Source organism: Chenopodium quinoa, unplaced genomic scaffold (genome assembly GCF_001683475.1).
Source record: "Chenopodium quinoa cultivar QQ74 unplaced genomic scaffold, ASM168347v1, whole genome shotgun sequence".
NCBI classification, from domain to species: Eukaryota; Viridiplantae; Streptophyta; class Magnoliopsida; order Caryophyllales; family Amaranthaceae; genus Chenopodium; species Chenopodium quinoa.
The window spans coordinates 2,109,427-2,126,975 of record NW_018742987.1 but is presented as its reverse complement, the minus strand read 5'-3'; the positions used below and the strand labels follow the sequence as shown (position 1 = coordinate 2,126,975).

Below are 17,549 nucleotides of genomic sequence, written 5' to 3'. Positions count from 1 at the left end.
TGAAATAACTCTCTCTAATGTAAGCAATTTGGACTATAATTTAAACTCCAAGTTTATTGAATCAGACTGAATATAAACATATAATATTACATCTGATTGATTCGATACGGAATTTTAAGCTATATCAAATTGATCTGGATACGGTATATTCATATCATGATTCATTATCTGTATTAATTTATTTATAATTTTTTCCAACAAAAATGATTCGATACGTAATCAACATTATTATTAGTAGAGCGTATCTCTTTTATACCTCTATCTTTTTTTAACCAAATAGTGTATACTTCAGATTTTAATACTTAGGTTGAACACTATATATGCCCTTAAGAGCGGATAAAAAAAAAAATCAAGTTAAAAGTAACATAGTTAAATTTGCGCATTAAAAAGTTCACAATAAAACTCATATTTTAACTCTACAATTGATAAATTATGTAATAAAATTAAAAAATCAATGTTTGTGTTAAGGACTTAAGGCTATGTAGATATATTCCTATATCAAAAACAAAATCAAGGATATAATTGAAAGAAATAAATCAGATAAGGCTATGGTCATCTTTCTAGATTATGGAACTAAATCTTAATTACACAATCTTCCCAATAACTTAATATCAAGTGCAAAAAATATTGATTTTCATAATAAGTAGAAACTTTTTTCTTAGTCTATTCATATTGTAACACGTGCACACAATGCTCATTTATCTTACCAACATAGTTTTTATTAAATTAAATTAACCATTATTTGTGGGCAAACGTCGTCATAACGATATAACTTACCGTTTATCATTCACATGATCTTTTTTATTTGAAACCGATTTGCATTTATTAGGTAATAAGGAAGATAATAATACAATCAACCCTTTAATGATGTATATATACATGAGGTGAAAACATTTGTAGAGGTCCACAAAGAAGTAGAGTGAGCATTTTCCCTCTTACATTTAACTATTTAAGTCATCACCCAATAGCTTTGTTACATTTTCAAAGTTCTTTTCTGTTGTGTTTAGGGCAGTTTCAAGCAAAAGGAGAGTTTTTCATAAATTGAGATTAGTGAGAGTTAATATGGAAAAGACAAGCAATAACCCAGGAATTAGCATCCTTATTATTGATGATGATGCAATTTGTCTTTCAGTTCTTGCAGGAGCTCTTACAAAAATGAATCATCATGGTAGCAATTCATCTTTTCTATTCATCTAGAATACATGTTTTATATTGTTTTAATGTATTTTTTTTTTAATTTTATTTACAAGTAATTTCTTAAATCTATTTTACTAAACTGAAATAACTTGTTGATTTTTTTCGTAGAAAAGGGGTGAAGTTAAAAGTCTCCGTCTTTCAAATCACTTATAATTTTCAAAGTTTTCAGGATGTATGGAGACTCAAATGTCATGTGTCTACAACGAGTTTGATAGAATTTTTAATCTTGAATTATTTTCTATTTTTATTTTTTAAAAAAACAAAGAAGTTTTATTTTTTTTGTTGACACAAAATTTTGAGATTTTGATTCTACAAGAAAATTATTTTGGACATGGTGTTTTCTCAAATATTTTTTCAATCCTATTTGTCTCAATTTCACAAGTAGAATTCATGGTGTTTTCTCAAATATTTTTTCAATCCTATTTGTCTCAATTTCACAAGCAGAATTCTTTATAGAATGAGGTGGTTTGTTTTTCATGAGGTAGTTTGATACTCCGTACTAAAGTTAATTCATTTTCCCCCTTTCATGGGTCTTAATTTGTTTTAAGTACAAGTGTAACATTTTTTTTAACTATTTTTTGTATAATTTGTCAATTCCATGAAAAACATACAAGTCAACTATCAAACCATAGTTGAAAAGAAATAAGTTATGTTAATTGTATTTATATAATTTTAATTTGATTCGTTTTTGTAAATTCTTGATAATATATACTATGAATTTATACTAAAATGTTTAAATTTCATTAAATCTGCAGTTATTGCTGTGACCAACCCATTAGACGCACTAGAAGTACTAAGGAGGAGGAAAGATAAAAAATTTGATCTGATTTTGTCGGATGTGCACATGCCACATATGAGTGGCATTGAGCTCCTTAAACATGTCGAAGAAGAGTACAAGCTTCCTCTTGTTTGTAAGTATAAATACTCCAATTTTATACTTCGTAATTAATTTATTCTCACTGCCTCTATTTGTGTTTCTTGTCGAAATCTTTCGAAAGACCATGAAAGAAGTGTTTTTTTTTTTTTTCCAAATCCAACATAGCCTAATTCTTGTGTCCCATGACACCACTTGGTCATGATTTTTTTATTTAGGTTTTTTTTTTAAAAAAAAAAAAAATTAATTAATTTATTTTTTAAAAAAAATTTAATTTTGCTATTTTTTTTATTTTATTTTTGTCATGGAAATTCATATGTTACATTTGTAAATTAATATGTCCAACTAATAAATTTACATGGAATTTAATTCATTTATGACTCCCAATTATTGAAGGTTAAATAGATCATTAGACAATAAAAATTAAATAAATGTGGTATTTTATCTTAGTTTTATTTTGTTGAAAAATTATAAATTTCTAGTTATCTAATCAATTAATCAAATTAAACATTTTGATGATTTTTTTTGCAGTAATGTCTGCTGACCAGGATAGAGACATCATCCACAAAGGTTTACAAAGTGGAGCTCTATTCTACTTTGTGAAGCCTATTTCTCCACACAATCTTTCAAAAATATGGCAATTTGCTATTCCAACAAAGGGTATAGCTAATAGCAATGCTAACTCAATAGACATGTCTCGTGTCATAACAAGTGATCCTGATACTTTGATGCGAATCTTTAATCAACAAGAGATGATGCACGGTGTCAACAACATTATTAACAACAACAACAACGTTTGCAACAATGACATTGTGCAAAACTACGCGCCAATTACTAATGGCCAAAACAAGGTGAATGCTACACCATTAGTCTACACTAACAATGGTATTAACAAAAGGCGTAGTAATTCAGATGAGAGGGTTGTGAAGAAGAATAAACCAGCTATGAAGAAGCCGAAGCTGGTTTGGACTACCTCACTTCATAGCCGATTTTTGGAGGCTGTCAATAACCTTGGTGTAGACAGTAAGTTGTACTATTTGATTTTTCTTAGAAATTTGATATCATGATTTTTTTTATTATTTTTTTTGAAATATGATATCATGATTTGGATATGGAATATATATATAATATATAATCTTTGAATTAACATTTTAATTGTTTTATTGTTTTATTTTAATTATCAGAAGCTGTGCCCAAGAGAATTTTGGAGTACATGAATGTTCCAGGATTGAAGAGAGAAAATATTGCAAGCCATTTGCAGGTGAGTTATTTTTTACACTAGCTAATTATTTTAACTATAAATTTTTTTACATTATGGTTAATTATCATACACTAGAATAATAGAAGATTATTATCAAGGATATTTTCATCTATATATACTTGTATAACTTGTTAGCTACTAGTATTATTTTGTGTGTAAATAATCTTTATTCTTCATTAGAACAGTGTCCATGCATGCACATGCACACGCACACGATGATTCTTTGAGAAGATACACCATATACGTATCTTGCACGTAATTGCGATCTGATTCTCTTATCAAATAGATTTGTTATATGGTTATTTGTTTCTTATTATATGAAAAGGAGTAGAATATATGATTTATAATATCGCAATAATATTAATCCTATAAAAAAATGATTTATTTTATTTTAATATATTTAATCGTATTTACATTATAATTAATTTCCTTAATATATGATTTTTTTTTAATTTTTTTTGAAAAAACTTAATATATAACTACTTAAATGCAAAGTATTCAATTCTCAAAAAGGAAGCATTGTTTTTCTTCTGAATATGGTAATATAGAGATATAACATTTTTTGTTTTTACAGAAATATCGCATATTTTTGAAGCGGGTTTCAGATATTACAACTGACAATGAAAATGGTATTCCCAATAATTGGAATGAGAGGCCATTTAGATCAAGCTTTGTGTTGAATGAAATCACCTTTCTTACAGGTAGCATTCAAGATCAGTATCGAGGCCTCGTAGCAGAGCGTTCTCTAGGTAATTAATTAAAAATTGTTCTATCAATTTAAAATTGAATACACTTGGAGGTGCTTTTGATTATTATTATTATTATTATTATTATTATTATTATTATTATTATTAACAATATAAATATAAACCCATTATTAATTCAACAATTGGATCCTAATTTCTAGTGTATGTACTTAACTAATACATTAGGGCATAACTGTTGACAAAAAATTGTTGAAAAAAATACATTAGGGCATAATTGTTGGATGTTACTACCAAATGCAAGTTTCATTTTTTTTTTTTTTTTGGTTTAGAATAATTCAAAATTGATTAATATTAATTATACATGTATGTACTTGCCAATTGATTTTTCTAATAACTTGTCAATGAAAAATATTTTCTTTAGTTTCCAAATAATCGATCGAGGATTCTAATGAATTGTAAATTATTGTCACAGGAATGACAAATGATCCTAATTTTGAAATAGGGGAGAGTAGCACCCAAGGAGCTAATGGTCCAAGGAAACAAGCAAGGTGCGGTGCTCCTAGTGATCTTAGTGAGGCAGTTCGAAGCCTAAAACAAAAAATCGAACTACTTGAGAAATTGCAAAAGCTTCAACGTATGCATAAACAAGTTTCTCCTAGTCCTATTGATGGCAGGGTTCTAAGCAACCAGCAGTTTCATCCAGCCAATTGCAACAATAATAATAACTATGTCGGGCTTCGAATTAGTACTGATGGGGAGCTGATTAGCCCTACTAACAACACACCAATAGTTCTTGGTGATAATAATGTTGCTAATGCTAACTTTGCTAATGGCATGCATGGTAGCAATAACTTTACTGAAAATGCTAATAATAATGCTCAAGAGGTCAATTATTATGGAATGAATTTTGCTGATAATTCTTTTCATAATAATACTAATACTCCTCTTGCTGATCTTTTCTCATCTGATGTTGATGATTGGAATTTTAACACACCTAATGTTGATCAAATTGCAACTCCTCAAGCAAATCCCTTTGGAATGTCACAAGAAATGCCAAACATGCAAGGTGGTATAGGTGATGAATTTATGGAACTTGGTATTGACATTCCAATGGATCAGGTAATTTATCTAATCAATTAACCTTGCTTGCTTTTGTAGTTTAATTATTGCTCCCATTTTTAGCATGAATTAAATTGATTTATTTTCATCTCTAGATCTATATTTTTCTTTAATTAAATTTAAGTTATAATAATAATAATAATAATAATAATAATAATAATAATAATAATAATAATAATAATAATAATAATGTTGCATTATTGTCCGGTTAGTTTAATTTATAACTGTGGATCTGTGTGTGGCTAATTATTAAGGACTTGTTTGGAATTACTATTAAAATTAAATGTTTGGTTGTGAGTCATAAGTTATTTTACTCTGTTTGACATAAATAATTACTTGTATAATGAACTGTACTTATATATTCATTTTGATCATAAAAGTATATGTTTTGAAAAAAAAAATTCAATACAATACAAATTGCTTTTCATGGTTTAATTTTAAAGAGGTATGTATTTTGAAACTCAAACTCCCAACAATATTGAACAAGCATGATTTCAATTTGTTGCAGGACTATTTTGACAACAATTTCGGGTTTGGACCTTTTGATGCTCAAGGTAATGCTCAGGGAGGTTTCGCTGAAGGACTTGATCAGGCAAGTTACACCCCTCAAATAATAATAGTGAAGTTATATATTTGTGGAATTTAATTAATTTCATTTATATTTACAATGTTTTCCTAGTATATATGATATGCAACAATGTTCTAAGACTAATTTCCTGCAGGGAATTACTAACAATGGCGACATCTCTTTCGATAACTATGTTACTCAAGAGGGTGGACAAGAATTCATCAATCAGCAGGCAAGTAAATTGATATTCTTGATTGATATTAAAATTATAATTGGTATTACAAGTATATATGAATGACTTGATACTTGAAAAGTACAACTTCACTAGCTTATTAATCCTAATATTGGTTTCTTACATATTTAAATATGGAGTAAATATGATATTGAAGTAACTTATATGTTCTTAAAGCGTTATAGAACCTGAAAAAGGTAAATAATATTGCGCAGTAGTAAGCATTTATAAAATAATAAAGTATTTCCCCTGTTTTTAAAATAAGTGTTGTTTTCAACTTTTGAGGTATAATTCCGGCAATAATTTTTTTTAGAAAAAAAGTTTTGCTAGTTTCAATTTTAAATAATAATTGATCTTCTCATGTATATATTCATAATCCATATTAATCAATTATTCAGACTAATAAAAGTTGACATTAAGAGCTGAAACCAATCAGATTAAATATTTAGGGAATACATATTTATATTTTGGCTGGCTTTTTCTTTTTATATTATGCATGAATCTCTCAATTGATGCACTCCATCTTTATACAATAGACTTAGAACTCTTCAGTATAATTATTGTATGAGAAATTATATATGTAAAAAAAAAAAAAAAAAAAAAAAATTCATGTGTGTATAGTATTAATTAATGTATACACTGCAATAATAATGTGCTAAGACAAATTAAACATCATGCAGGGAATTAATGCTAGCAATGATGACATCCCTTTCGACAACTATTTTGCTGAGACTGAACTAGAATTCCTCAATCAGCAGGCAAGTGAATTGATGTTCTAGCTTGAAATTGAAATTATAAATTGTTAATACTAGTATATAGGAATTACTTGATACTTGAAATGTACAACTTTACTAGCTCAATCCTAATATGAATATATTTGAATACAAGTAATCTATTTTATACTTTAAAATAGGTAATAATACATTATTTAATTTCCTCTGTTTTCACCATTTTAAGGTCTAATTTCGACAATAATATATATATATAAATTGTTGCTAGATTCAATAATTAAATAACCATCATCAATTCATAATTTGTACCATTATTATACGGAGTAGTTTATAAATTATTACAGTCTAATTAAAGTCGGCATTAAGAATTGAAACCAATATAATTAGAAACATAAGCAATGCACAATATCATATTTACATTAAAGTCGACATTGTATAAGAAATTATGTTAATAAGATTCATATTAACATGTTAGTAGAACATATACTACTCTAATAGATACATATATATTATGATACAATGTTTTTAGAGTATAAGAATAATGGTAAATTGGTAATCTAAGTCATAACTTGAAACCCGTCTACATTATCATATCGTAACAGTTAACTTACACATGATTTTGTTGCACTACTTTGGCAGGATGGTGGGGCTGATTTCATGGGGCCTAACTGAAGCATTAAATTTGGTGCTGCCGTGGCTGGAAGTGATCGATGACTGCTATAATTTAAAGGATAAAATCACAAAGTTTAGTTTTCGATCAGTTTACATAAAACTCAACCAATAAAAGCTAGAGCCAATGACTTTCTTTTGACTCTTTTGATAATGTTTTATTTCTTACATTGGGAATTTGGGATTTTGGATAAACTGCTTTAAAGTTATGCATGTATATGTTGCTCAATATCTTTGTCTTCATTATTCTCTGCATGTTTTATGTTTCATTATATTGTTTACATGCATATTATTGTTTGAGTGTATGTAATATTTATGGAGCTCAAGCTCAACTGCCTGATTAACATGGAGGATTTTTGGCTATTAATTAATTAGGCAGTTGAACTCGATAAATATTACATACTCATACAATAATATGCATCTAACCGATACTTTGTTCTTACTTATGTGTTTACAAAGTTACAAGTACATAATTATAATTGTTGTTATCATGAAAATAACATTTTTGTCATTTCATGTCTTTGAAATTTCCTTGCTATATATCAATTGTAGCATATTATTATGTTCTATGATTGAGAAGCACTGAACATTTGAACAATAATTTTTGCTAAAAAAACAAATCTTTTGGGTGTTGGATATTTCACTTTGGATGTCTAAGGGTTTTTTTTTTTTTTTTTTTTTTTTTTTTTTTTTTTTTTTTTTTTTTTTTTTTTGGAACATGTTTATATATGTTGGGTACTAAAATTTAATTAGAAAATGTTGATTATAGTCTAGGTACCTTTTGACATGTTGTATGTGAAGCTTTGTGTGCTTTTTAAATTAGAAATTTATAGACAATTACGATAGAATATGTCTTTTAAAGTAATTTTACTTGCGAATTATTTATTATGTTTTCTTAAGAAAAAAGAATGGATGGCCTAAGATCTTTTTGGTAATTCACAATTGTCATGGTTAATTTAATTTGTTTTAGTTTTTTACATTGAATGAGAAAAGTTATTATGATCTATTTATGTAATGTTGATTTATAGAGATAAGTTGATAATCCTACTTTGCATTTTGCTGGTTCTGACTCCATAAGAAGCAGATAGCTTTGAACTAATGAAGTAGAAATTACATAGAAAATTAGAGAAGAAGTGAAAAAACTCTGTTTAGTATATATAGTGGAGATTCAGAGAATTAAAATTTATCATCTCCCCTTATTTTTTAGCAAGCAAGCATACAAGCCTAAAGCTAATTGTAACCAAATTTTCATTTTTTGCTCCTATGACAAATTTGATCGACCTCGGACCTACCAACCCTTATTTCTAGTGTATGTATATCGCTTAATCATGATATTGTCCAACCTTCGTTCACAAGTACACGGTTTACATCAACATCATGAATTGCCTTTGCTCATGATAAAAATTAGTTCGAAGTCTTGTTTTAGAATCTTGTCCCCCCCCCCCCCCAAAAAAAAGTATATGTATGGTTGCGTACAAGTATGGTCAAACCAATTTATTTACTCCCTCTATTTCATTATAATCACAAGACTTTGATCGGCACATATGTTGATGCACAACTTTGACCATTAATATTAGTTATTACATTAATATTAATTATTATATAATTTTGAGAAGTATAAAAGCCTGATCTAATGAAAATATGCATACAAATTTAAAGACTTGTATCACATGACAATATATATATGATTCTTATACATTAGTTATCCAAAAATATATTGATTAAAAAAAAAAGAGAGAGAGAGAGACAAAGCAAACCTATAAATAGTGTAAAAGTCAAAATGCTGCGATTTTATGTGATGGAGGGAGTATGTATGTCAAGTTTCAACCTTGTATTATTTTCAATTATGAATAATTTAATTTTTTTTCTTCTTTTGAGGAAAAATTATGAATAATCTATTGGATGACAAGTATATGAGTGTATGTGTATAATATCCTTAATAAAAGCATTAAATTAAATTTGTAATTAAAAATTGAATGCATTAAGCTAAATGAGCTAGTATAACTGAGTAACGGCTAGACGACTGCCGCTCCAAAACTATCAAGGCTAAAAAAACTTTCCAAAATATAGCGCAAATTTTGAATAAATTTAGCCGTTAGAATCTCCTTTCCCTCCATAACAAGCTCTAATGTCTCTCTACAAAATTAAAAGTTTTGTCATTAGCAATATAAATTAATTATTTATGGCCGTATAAAATCTTCCATATATTATTAGATTATACTCAAAGAACGACACATAGATTCATAAAATCTTTCACATTTTTGGCTAAATCTTCGTATAATAATATAATGGCTAACCATTCTCGTTGTGCAGCTTGCAAATATTTGAGGAAAAGATGTCCATCAGATTGCATTTTCTTACCTTATTTCCCTTCAAATGATCCTAAAAGATTTGAAAATGTGCACAAAATCTACGGTGCCAGCAATATTGCCAGAATGCTTCAGGTATTTTATTAGTATACGATCTTTATACGATCTAATGTTGGTCATTAGAGATAAGGGTGTATACACTATCCTTAGTTTCTAAAAAGTATGGTTTATGATCACTATATATTGTGCGCGGGGTATGTTCTATTGTATTATATATATGTAGCATGTCCTAAAAGTATCCTTTTTGAAAAGTCTTGATCAACGAACCATTGTCCAAATCATTTCATATTCTTTGATGAATAATTGCAACCTTAGATAATTAATACTCCAGAGTCTCAATTTATAATCGAAAATTCGATATCGATCCATCCAAAGTATTTTCATTCTAATGAACATGAATGTAACTTTTTTTGTCTTGTTAATATGCAGAGGATTCCAGTACACTTGAGAGAAGATGCAGCAAATTGTTTACACTATGAAGCACGTTGTCGAGTTGAAGATCCAGTTTATGGTTGTGTTAAAGTCATTTACCAATTACAACAAGAATTAAACATGGCCCAAAATCAACTGGTTAAGGCCCAATCTGAAATAGCATTAGTACTCAATGTTTATGGGCCTCCAGAAGACTATATTTCTGGGCCACAAACTAGTGAAGAAGATTTATCATCTAGCTTTGAGAACTACTATACTCAACCCAATATTCATGGGCATTTGCCATTGGATCCATCTTCATTGGGCTCACTGGATGCAATGTGATCCAGCAACACTTCAATTTCTTTGCTTTATTTTATTTAATTTTCTTTTCGTAACTTCATATTTTAGCTGCAATTTTACACTTTGACACGTGTGATGTACGAGCTGTTATCAATATAAAAAGAAAAGGTATTACTTGAATGAGATTTTTTGGCACGTATTATCTGAATGGGTTGTTTTCATTATCTTATGCTTTTGTTGTTAGAAATAAAAATAAAGGTTTTAGAAAAGGTAGACATCATATACAAAAAAAAAAAAAAAAAAAACAAAAAAAAAACCGACATATAACTAATATAAAGGCCGTGTAAGTTACTCTCCCTCTCTTTCTAAAAGATTACTCCGTGAAACAAATTGATCTAACACACACGTCAGCGTATAAAGCTTAAAGGCATGTTCGACACTAGCTAATGGACTGACTTTTTCAAGCCATTAGTAAAAAAATAAAACCTTAGTGTGTTGGCAATGTAGTGGTGGAAACAGTTTAACTATTGAAGTAGCTTTTGATAATTGAAGGTAGCTCTTGAAATTTTTCTTCAATTTTTTTTACCGTTAACAATTATTCTACAAAACACACATGCTTAATTATTTATCACCTTCGCTAGTTCAATACTAAAATCTCTAATTAACTGAACAACTCTCAATTACATGCCTAATATTTACCTATATTTTGCCAAACACGCCTTAAAAAATATACCCGAATGGTTGATTTAGGAGCAGTTGTTATTTTCCCTCTATTATTGCCAAGATATTTTAGAGGAGTGGAAGAAGAATGGTAGATATTTTTGTAGCTGCTGACGTTATAAATCTGAAAATTGATGAGATAGGAGGACAAGGTGGTTGGTTGACTGATCCAACCAATACAATTACGAGCAGTTATATCATACTCCTATGATTTAACACAAATCCCCAGAAAAAGTTAATCTTGCAATTAATACAAGTTTTAGGGGCAATTATGTAAATAAGAAAAACTTGTATAACCAAATCTTGCTTCATTACATAAAAACTCATCTCTCGTGAATTCTATCGGTTCCTCTCTTTTTCACCCCAAAAAAAAATTAAAAAAAAAAAACATTTTTTCCAAGATTTAGGGTTTTACTTTGTAATCATCTACAAATTGTAGCAAATTGTTTCGCAATCTCAAGGTTTTTCTCTCATCTTGTATGCTTTTTGAATGAACATTTATTTCAGATCTTGTTATTTATTTATCCTTATTTATTTTAATTTTGATTTTAGTTGTATAATTGAATGTTGTAGATCTGTGATAATGTTTGATGATTTAATTGCGAGTTTTGGGTGTAGTTTTGATGGATCTAGTTTTTGTTACTGATTTTGCTGTGATTTTTCTATATAAAAATTATTGTGATTGTTTGTTTTAAGTATAGAGAAATTGAAATTTGTGGATAATTTCAGATAATTAAGTATAACTAGCCAGAATTATGTTATGGAAATCATTGGTTTTGTAAAGAATTGTTAAAGTTTGGGGTTAGGGTTTTTGAATTGGGGATTTTTCCATGAAAGTATTTTAGGATAAATTTAACCGTATGAAATGACATTTTTAGGGTATTGATTACTTGTTAGTTTAATGATGGATGCTGAGCCAGCTTTATTATACTAATTTTTAAGTAAAAAACATTTTGATGGATTTTTAGTTCTGTAGTTTATTGCTTGTGTTTATACTTCTCAATTTTCGGCTGGATTTGCCTTATCTGTGGTTTTAATTGTTATTGCGGGTATGAGAGAGAAATGTATTATGTGGGAAATGATGAGCAAAAGAGCAAGCCTTTATGAATGTCATTTGAAGCAATTACCATTGTTAGAGAATTGAATTTTTTTTTTTTATTTTCCAAACAAATGAATTGATCCAAAATTCAGAATTTGAATGAAATTCATATTTCCAAAAAGACCATAATTTAATTATAGTCATCAGGGGAAAAGAAAGTGGGGACAGGGAAAGGAAAGATTGAGAGAGACTTGGTTTTTTTATTTTGTGACACTGAGAAACGTATCATTCCATAAACTTTATAAATCATCTGTTCAATCAATCAGCCTTAATCTCATAAGTGGGATAATCCTTAAGTAAGAATTCTGAAGTTTGTTCAATACTTTTCAGAAAAATGAGGCCAATCTTTTGTGGCAACTTTGATTACGATGCACGCTCTTCTGATCTGGAGCGCCTTTTCAGACGATATGGAAAAGTTGATCGAGTGGATATGAAGTCTGGTAATATTCTTGATTAATGTCTGATATTTTAGTTTTTGCTTTATGTGTTTTATTCTGCATCGCTTATGTACTAGCTAAAATTGCACATGCTAAAACAGTAAAACGACTCAGTTTTGTATTCCTTGATTTTTCCAAATTCAACAATGAATTGTGATATCAATTTTATTTGTTTGTTGGAGCTACTTCTCCATTAATGCCTATTGCCTAACTTGCTTCCAGCTCAGAATCTTGGATACACATATTTCATTTTGTTTAAGAAATTCTGCATGAATACAATGTTTTAGGCTTTCAACCGAAAGAACAAAATTAATTTGCACAATAACCCTTGGCTACATTTGAAAGTCTGTCAAGACCTAAATTAGCATAAACCATTAACTTACAGTAGATGAGGTAGATATCTAGTTTTAATAATCTCGATCCCCCTTTCCTTTCCCTGCCACCTGACTCTACCTTCGCCGTCTGCTGCCCCCCCCCCCCCTACTCTCTACCTCTGATTACCTCCATTCCTTGAACCCCTACAGAACCGTCTAATTGAAATATGTTTCTTATTTGCTCCCAAGACACTTCAACATTGGTATGGACACCTAGGCACGTTGTTCAGAGCCAAGCCTGTTTAACATAGGAATACTCTCTCATGTTTGACAACATTATTTTTACAAAAAAGAATAAATTTATTGAAATGTTGTGGAGTAATAAACATCCTGTAAAACCCCTGACTATATCTCAACATTTTGCTCACTTTTTGGCGAGTGTGTACATTAATTTATGGCTATCACAAAGTTTGAATGTCAACTGATTTGATTAGTGTTGTGAAAATGCATCTTAAACATGAAAAGTTGAGCATGGTTTTGTATTGTGTGGATGAAGGATGTGATATAGTCATTGAACTTAAGGATATTGCTACTGGAATGGAGGCAGCAGTACTGGGGCGTTGGTAGGTTAGAATGCTTTGTAGATAAGATTTTTTTACCCCTCTTGTTAAGGTCACAAAAGCTTTCATTTTACAGCTAAAATATACTACCTCCGTTACATATTATTTGCAATGATTAGACATTTTCCCTCTTTACTTTATGTCAAATCGTTGCAAATAATATGTAACGGAGGTAGTAATAAGAAGTCAGCATTTTGTTTTTAAAAAAAAATTCCTTAATTGGAAGTATAAAAATAGGATCAGTAAAATTTCACTCTTGTATTTTTTGGTTTAGAGAGGGAAATTGGTGTTAATGTTTAGAATTCATGTTCGTGTTAAATAAATGAGGTGATTTACATTTGTTTACTTTGCAAGCAGTATGGAAGTTTTCGTTTTGTTTACTGATCATTGTTGAAACTATTAAGCATCTTAAAGTATGAATTTGCTTTTGGAATTCTGTTGTACTTTGTATTTTTTATGGTTAAATATCTGAACTTACAATAGTCTCTCAGTGGATGAAATCAGTATTGTTTAACGAAAATTTAGTGTCTCCTGAATTACTTTGAAACTTGTCATCAATTTTTTTGCCTGTATGTACATATTGAAGTGTTCAGTGTCATTAAGATAGTACATATTGAAGTGTTACTGTGGATCCAGTCTTGTTATAATGATTTTATTTGGATATCATCACGTGGAAAATAAAAAGGTTTTTAAGGGCTCAAGTGATTACTTTTGCCTGTTAAATTTCAAAATTTATGCCCAAATTTTGCCTGGGGAAGTGCCATTAGAGAATGTGCGGTGTCTGACATCAATCTTACAAAGATACAGCTATACAAATCTTTTATGAATTTGGATTCATAAGGAAAATAGAGAATACTGCGAGATACTCTGCAGGCCTTTTAAGTACAAACTATATGGGAAATAGCGTGTGAAAGGTCAGCAGCCCATGAAGCAGATCCCAAAATACCGAGCCAACTGATTTTGGTAACTTCTGTTTTTGAGGGTGCACTAATCGTGGGTTGCTCAATTATTGATCAGGATTCGTTCGGACAAATCTGTGTCAATTGTTGAGTTGTAATGGGGTTCAAGATACATTAAGAAGAAAACTGTTTTGTTTAAAAGTGTCAGCCCCTGTACTCAACGATTTCTTTGGCGCAGGAATGTATTGGCATATTCTTATCTCCCTTGGCTGATGGAAGGGCCATTCCCTCTATTTCCAGCTTATGTCACATTTTCCTCTTCTTCTTCAAAGAAGAGCCTGTCTGATCCATCCACGATGACACTACCATCCTGCACTTGCATGAGACACCACCATTGCCTCCCATTTCTTGTGACATTTGTCCAACCTCTAATTTTGGACATATTTCATAGCACTTACCTTGCCGACCTCGCAGCGGAGGCAGCAGCATACGTGGAGATGTCCCTTCTATCACTGTCATTCCATGAACTTTTGGAATTTGTCCTTGACATCATTTAGTCGATCTCAGAAGGTCTGTTGGTAAATTCACTTAGCTTTATAGTTTTAAGTGGTGCATATATATAATATTTTCTTCAGGAAGTTCTATATTTCGATATTTGTCAATGTATGGCAGGGATGTCATAGAGTCCTACAGTGGGATTTATTGAAGGTGTTTGTGAAGCTTAATTTAGTATATTTCTCTGTTGTCTCATCTGCTGATTTTCTTTTGTTTCATGTTTTCTTAGGATTTGCATTTGTTTACATGGACGATGACAGAGATGCTGAGTATGCAATTCGAGCCCTTGATAGATCTGAATTTGGTAGAAAAGGGCGGAGGCTTCGTGTTGAATGGACAAAGGTAGCTTGCATACATTTGACTTCTCATGTACCTTTTTGTTTATTTTTTACCTTGCATATCAGCATATAAATCTCTTATGATGTCAATCTGTCCTTCAGCATGAACGAGGTGGCAGAAAACCAGTCAGTACAAGAAGATCTGCCAATCTAAGGCCTTCTAAGACCTTATTTGTTATTAATTTCCCTTATGATACAAAGACAAGGGACTTGGAAAGGCATTTTGATCCATATGGGAAGATTGTTAATGTGAGGATCCGAAGAAATTTTGCATTTGTACAGTATGAATCCCAGGATGATGCTACTAAAGCTCTGGATGCAACAAACTTAAGGTCAGTTTTTTTTTTTTTCCAACACTTATAGATTATCATGTTTATTCACTGTTTTGTTTCATTTCAGCTTTGAATGTTCCTCTTTCGTTGTCTGTCTATATTTTGTAATATTGGTACAACATTTATCATGCAGCAAGCTAATGGATCGAGTCATATCAGTTGAGTATGCTGCTCGTGATGATGACGAAAGAAGAGGTGGCAGTAGCCCAGATAGGAGAGGCCGTGACAGATCACCTAGTAGGAGGAGGAGGTCACCAAGTCCTTACAAAAGAGAGAGAGGAAGTCCAGATTACGGAACTGGCTCCAGCCCTGCTGCCTATAGGAGAGAGCGTGGCAGTCCTGAGTATGGGAATGGCTCTAGTCGTAGTCCTCGGCGAGTACAGAGGAGTCCTGAATATGGGAATCGTTTAAGCCGCAGTCCTCGTCGGGTACAGCGAAGCCCAGAATATGGAAATGGTATGAACCGTAGTCCTCGCCAGGCATCAAGGAGTAGCCCACATTATAGTCGTGCACGTAGTTCCAGCCCACGTCCTGAAGAGAAGCTTTCTGATTTTCGTGAGCGTAGTCGAAGTCCTCGTGGAGAGAAAAATGGTCATGGTCATGGTCATGGTCGTCCCCTTAGCTCAAGCCCTTATCCTGAGGAAGGGGCCATCTCTGATGATGCTCAAGAACCCAGGAGTCCGATTAACAAGCCTTTCTTGAGAGAGAGCCCTACCGGTGAATATGGAAGCCCAGTGGATGACAGATATAGAAGGTTGATTCTCTATTTTTTGGAATCTTATAGTTAATTTTGCAGTTGGATTTTCATATATTAATCTAGAATTGTTTTGTGTTGCAGTCCCTCGCCTCTAGCACGTGAAAGATCGCAATCTTGATCCTGCTTTGCTTCAATCTTGTTCCAGTTTGGCTGCTTTCCAGTTCTAAAAGGCGGAAGCTGTGACATGCTCTCTTAGATTTATGTAAGAATATTAGTAATGGCTAAATCATTCGTAGTTAGTCCAGCTCTGTATTACAGTAGTACCTGATTCTCACCAATTTTCGATGACTTAAATTTAAATTTGTTTAAAATTCTAAAAAAAAAACCGTGACTTGCACCCTTCAGGTCTGTGCTCTGTGTATCTTGTGTATGACCTTTGCGTGCATGGTTTTCCTCAGTCAGGAACTCAGCTTTATGTTATACTCCGTAACAACGTTACCAAGTATGCTTTGGTTTATTTTTGTAGTGATCTCCTATTCTTGCTGAGTAGGTTGAAGTGGTTTGCGGCCTCCATGTTTTCAGATTGAATCTAGACGACTTGAATTACTACCTTCAATCAATCATTCCCACTATCGTAATTCCTTATTTAATGTGTGTATCAGTTATGGCAAAGAAAAGTAGTGCAATTGAATGTTCTAATGCTTAGTTTTTGTACTTTGGATGTGGGATTTCTTGTTACCTACTCTCAACTTCACAAGGAACCTTGTTTGCTAAATCATGTTTGGTTGATTCTCGAGGAGTTTTGAATTGGTAGGCGCTACTCCTTATCCCCTGCCTTGAATCTTTTTTGTGTACAATTATTAGTACTAGTAGTAATTAGGAGATATTTGTATTTAGTGGATAGGAGATCATGAAAGGATGAACTGGATAATTGTTGCTTATTGTTGCAATTGACATAGCTTTGATGATATAGATGTGGAGGATAAGGCTTACTGCACCAACTTTATCAACTCTTAGAACTACAAATTCACATACATTAGAAGGGATAAAAAGAAACGGCTTAGCTAGGAATGGTTTAGATGTTGAGTTGTTGACAC

The 17,549-nt window shown here is 31.0% G+C and overlaps 3 protein-coding genes across 5 annotated transcripts; all 3 read left to right on the top strand.

Annotated features, from left to right (window-relative positions):
* Positions 1-1,062: 1,062 nt before the first annotated feature.
* LOC110729499 (two-component response regulator ARR12-like) lies at positions 1,063-7,361 on the top strand. The gene is made up of 10 exons (XM_021909231.1): positions 1,063-1,168; positions 1,953-2,138; positions 2,603-3,094; positions 3,256-3,332; positions 3,907-4,081; positions 4,512-5,158; positions 5,667-5,750; positions 5,881-5,958; positions 6,639-6,716; positions 7,329-7,361. Exons 1-10 carry the CDS (start codon positions 1,063-1,065, stop codon positions 7,359-7,361), a joined length of 1,956 nt encoding a protein of 651 aa, XP_021764923.1.
* Positions 7,362-9,646: 2,285 nt separating this feature from the next.
* On the top strand, positions 9,647-10,957 carry LOC110729498 (LOB domain-containing protein 24-like). Its single transcript, XM_021909230.1, has 2 exons — positions 9,647-9,802; positions 10,157-10,957. Exons 1-2 carry the CDS (start codon positions 9,647-9,649, stop codon positions 10,481-10,483), a joined length of 483 nt encoding a protein of 160 aa, XP_021764922.1. The 3' UTR covers positions 10,484-10,957.
* Positions 10,958-11,378: 421 nt separating this feature from the next.
* LOC110729713 (serine/arginine-rich splicing factor RS41-like) lies at positions 11,379-16,973 on the top strand. 3 transcript variants are annotated; one of them, XM_021909487.1, is made up of 6 exons: positions 11,379-11,622; positions 12,591-12,700; positions 15,315-15,427; positions 15,526-15,755; positions 15,889-16,509; positions 16,594-16,973. In XM_021909487.1, exons 2-6 carry the CDS (start codon positions 12,595-12,597, stop codon positions 16,628-16,630), a joined length of 1,107 nt encoding a protein of 368 aa, XP_021765179.1. In that variant the 5' UTR covers positions 11,379-11,622; positions 12,591-12,594; the 3' UTR covers positions 16,631-16,973. The 3 variants fall into 3 exon arrangements, with proteins under 3 accessions (XP_021765179.1, XP_021765181.1, XP_021765180.1); XM_021909489.1 differs by lacking the exon at positions 11,379-11,622 and adding an exon at positions 14,769-15,100 and having other exon boundaries at positions 12,589-12,700; XM_021909488.1 differs by lacking the exons at positions 11,379-11,622; positions 12,591-12,700 and adding an exon at positions 12,708-15,100.
* The last annotated feature ends 576 nt before the right edge of the window (positions 16,974-17,549 follow it).

Excerpts from the sequence above, each read along its gene's own strand:
- LOC110729499 (XM_021909231.1), top strand. The coding sequence starts at position 1,063 with ATGGAAAAGACAAGCAATAACCCAGGAATTAGCATCCTTATTATTGAT. Across the intron at positions 4,082-4,511 it reads CGTAGCAGAGCGTTCTCTAG|GAATGACAAATGATCCTAAT; the intron begins GTAATTAATTAA and ends TTATTGTCACAG. Across the intron at positions 5,751-5,880 it reads TCGCTGAAGGACTTGATCAG|GGAATTACTAACAATGGCGA; the intron begins GCAAGTTACACC and ends AATTTCCTGCAG.
- LOC110729498 (XM_021909230.1), top strand. The coding sequence starts at position 9,647 with ATGGCTAACCATTCTCGTTGTGCAGCTTGCAAATATTTGAGGAAAAGA. Across the intron at positions 9,803-10,156 it reads ATATTGCCAGAATGCTTCAG|AGGATTCCAGTACACTTGAG; the intron begins GTATTTTATTAG and ends GTTAATATGCAG.
- LOC110729713 (XM_021909487.1), top strand. The coding sequence starts at position 12,595 with ATGAGGCCAATCTTTTGTGGCAACTTTGATTACGATGCACGCTCTTCT. Across the intron at positions 12,701-15,314 it reads TCGAGTGGATATGAAGTCTG|GATTTGCATTTGTTTACATG; the intron begins GTAATATTCTTG and ends ATGTTTTCTTAG. Across the intron at positions 15,756-15,888 it reads CTGGATGCAACAAACTTAAG|CAAGCTAATGGATCGAGTCA; the intron begins GTCAGTTTTTTT and ends TTTATCATGCAG.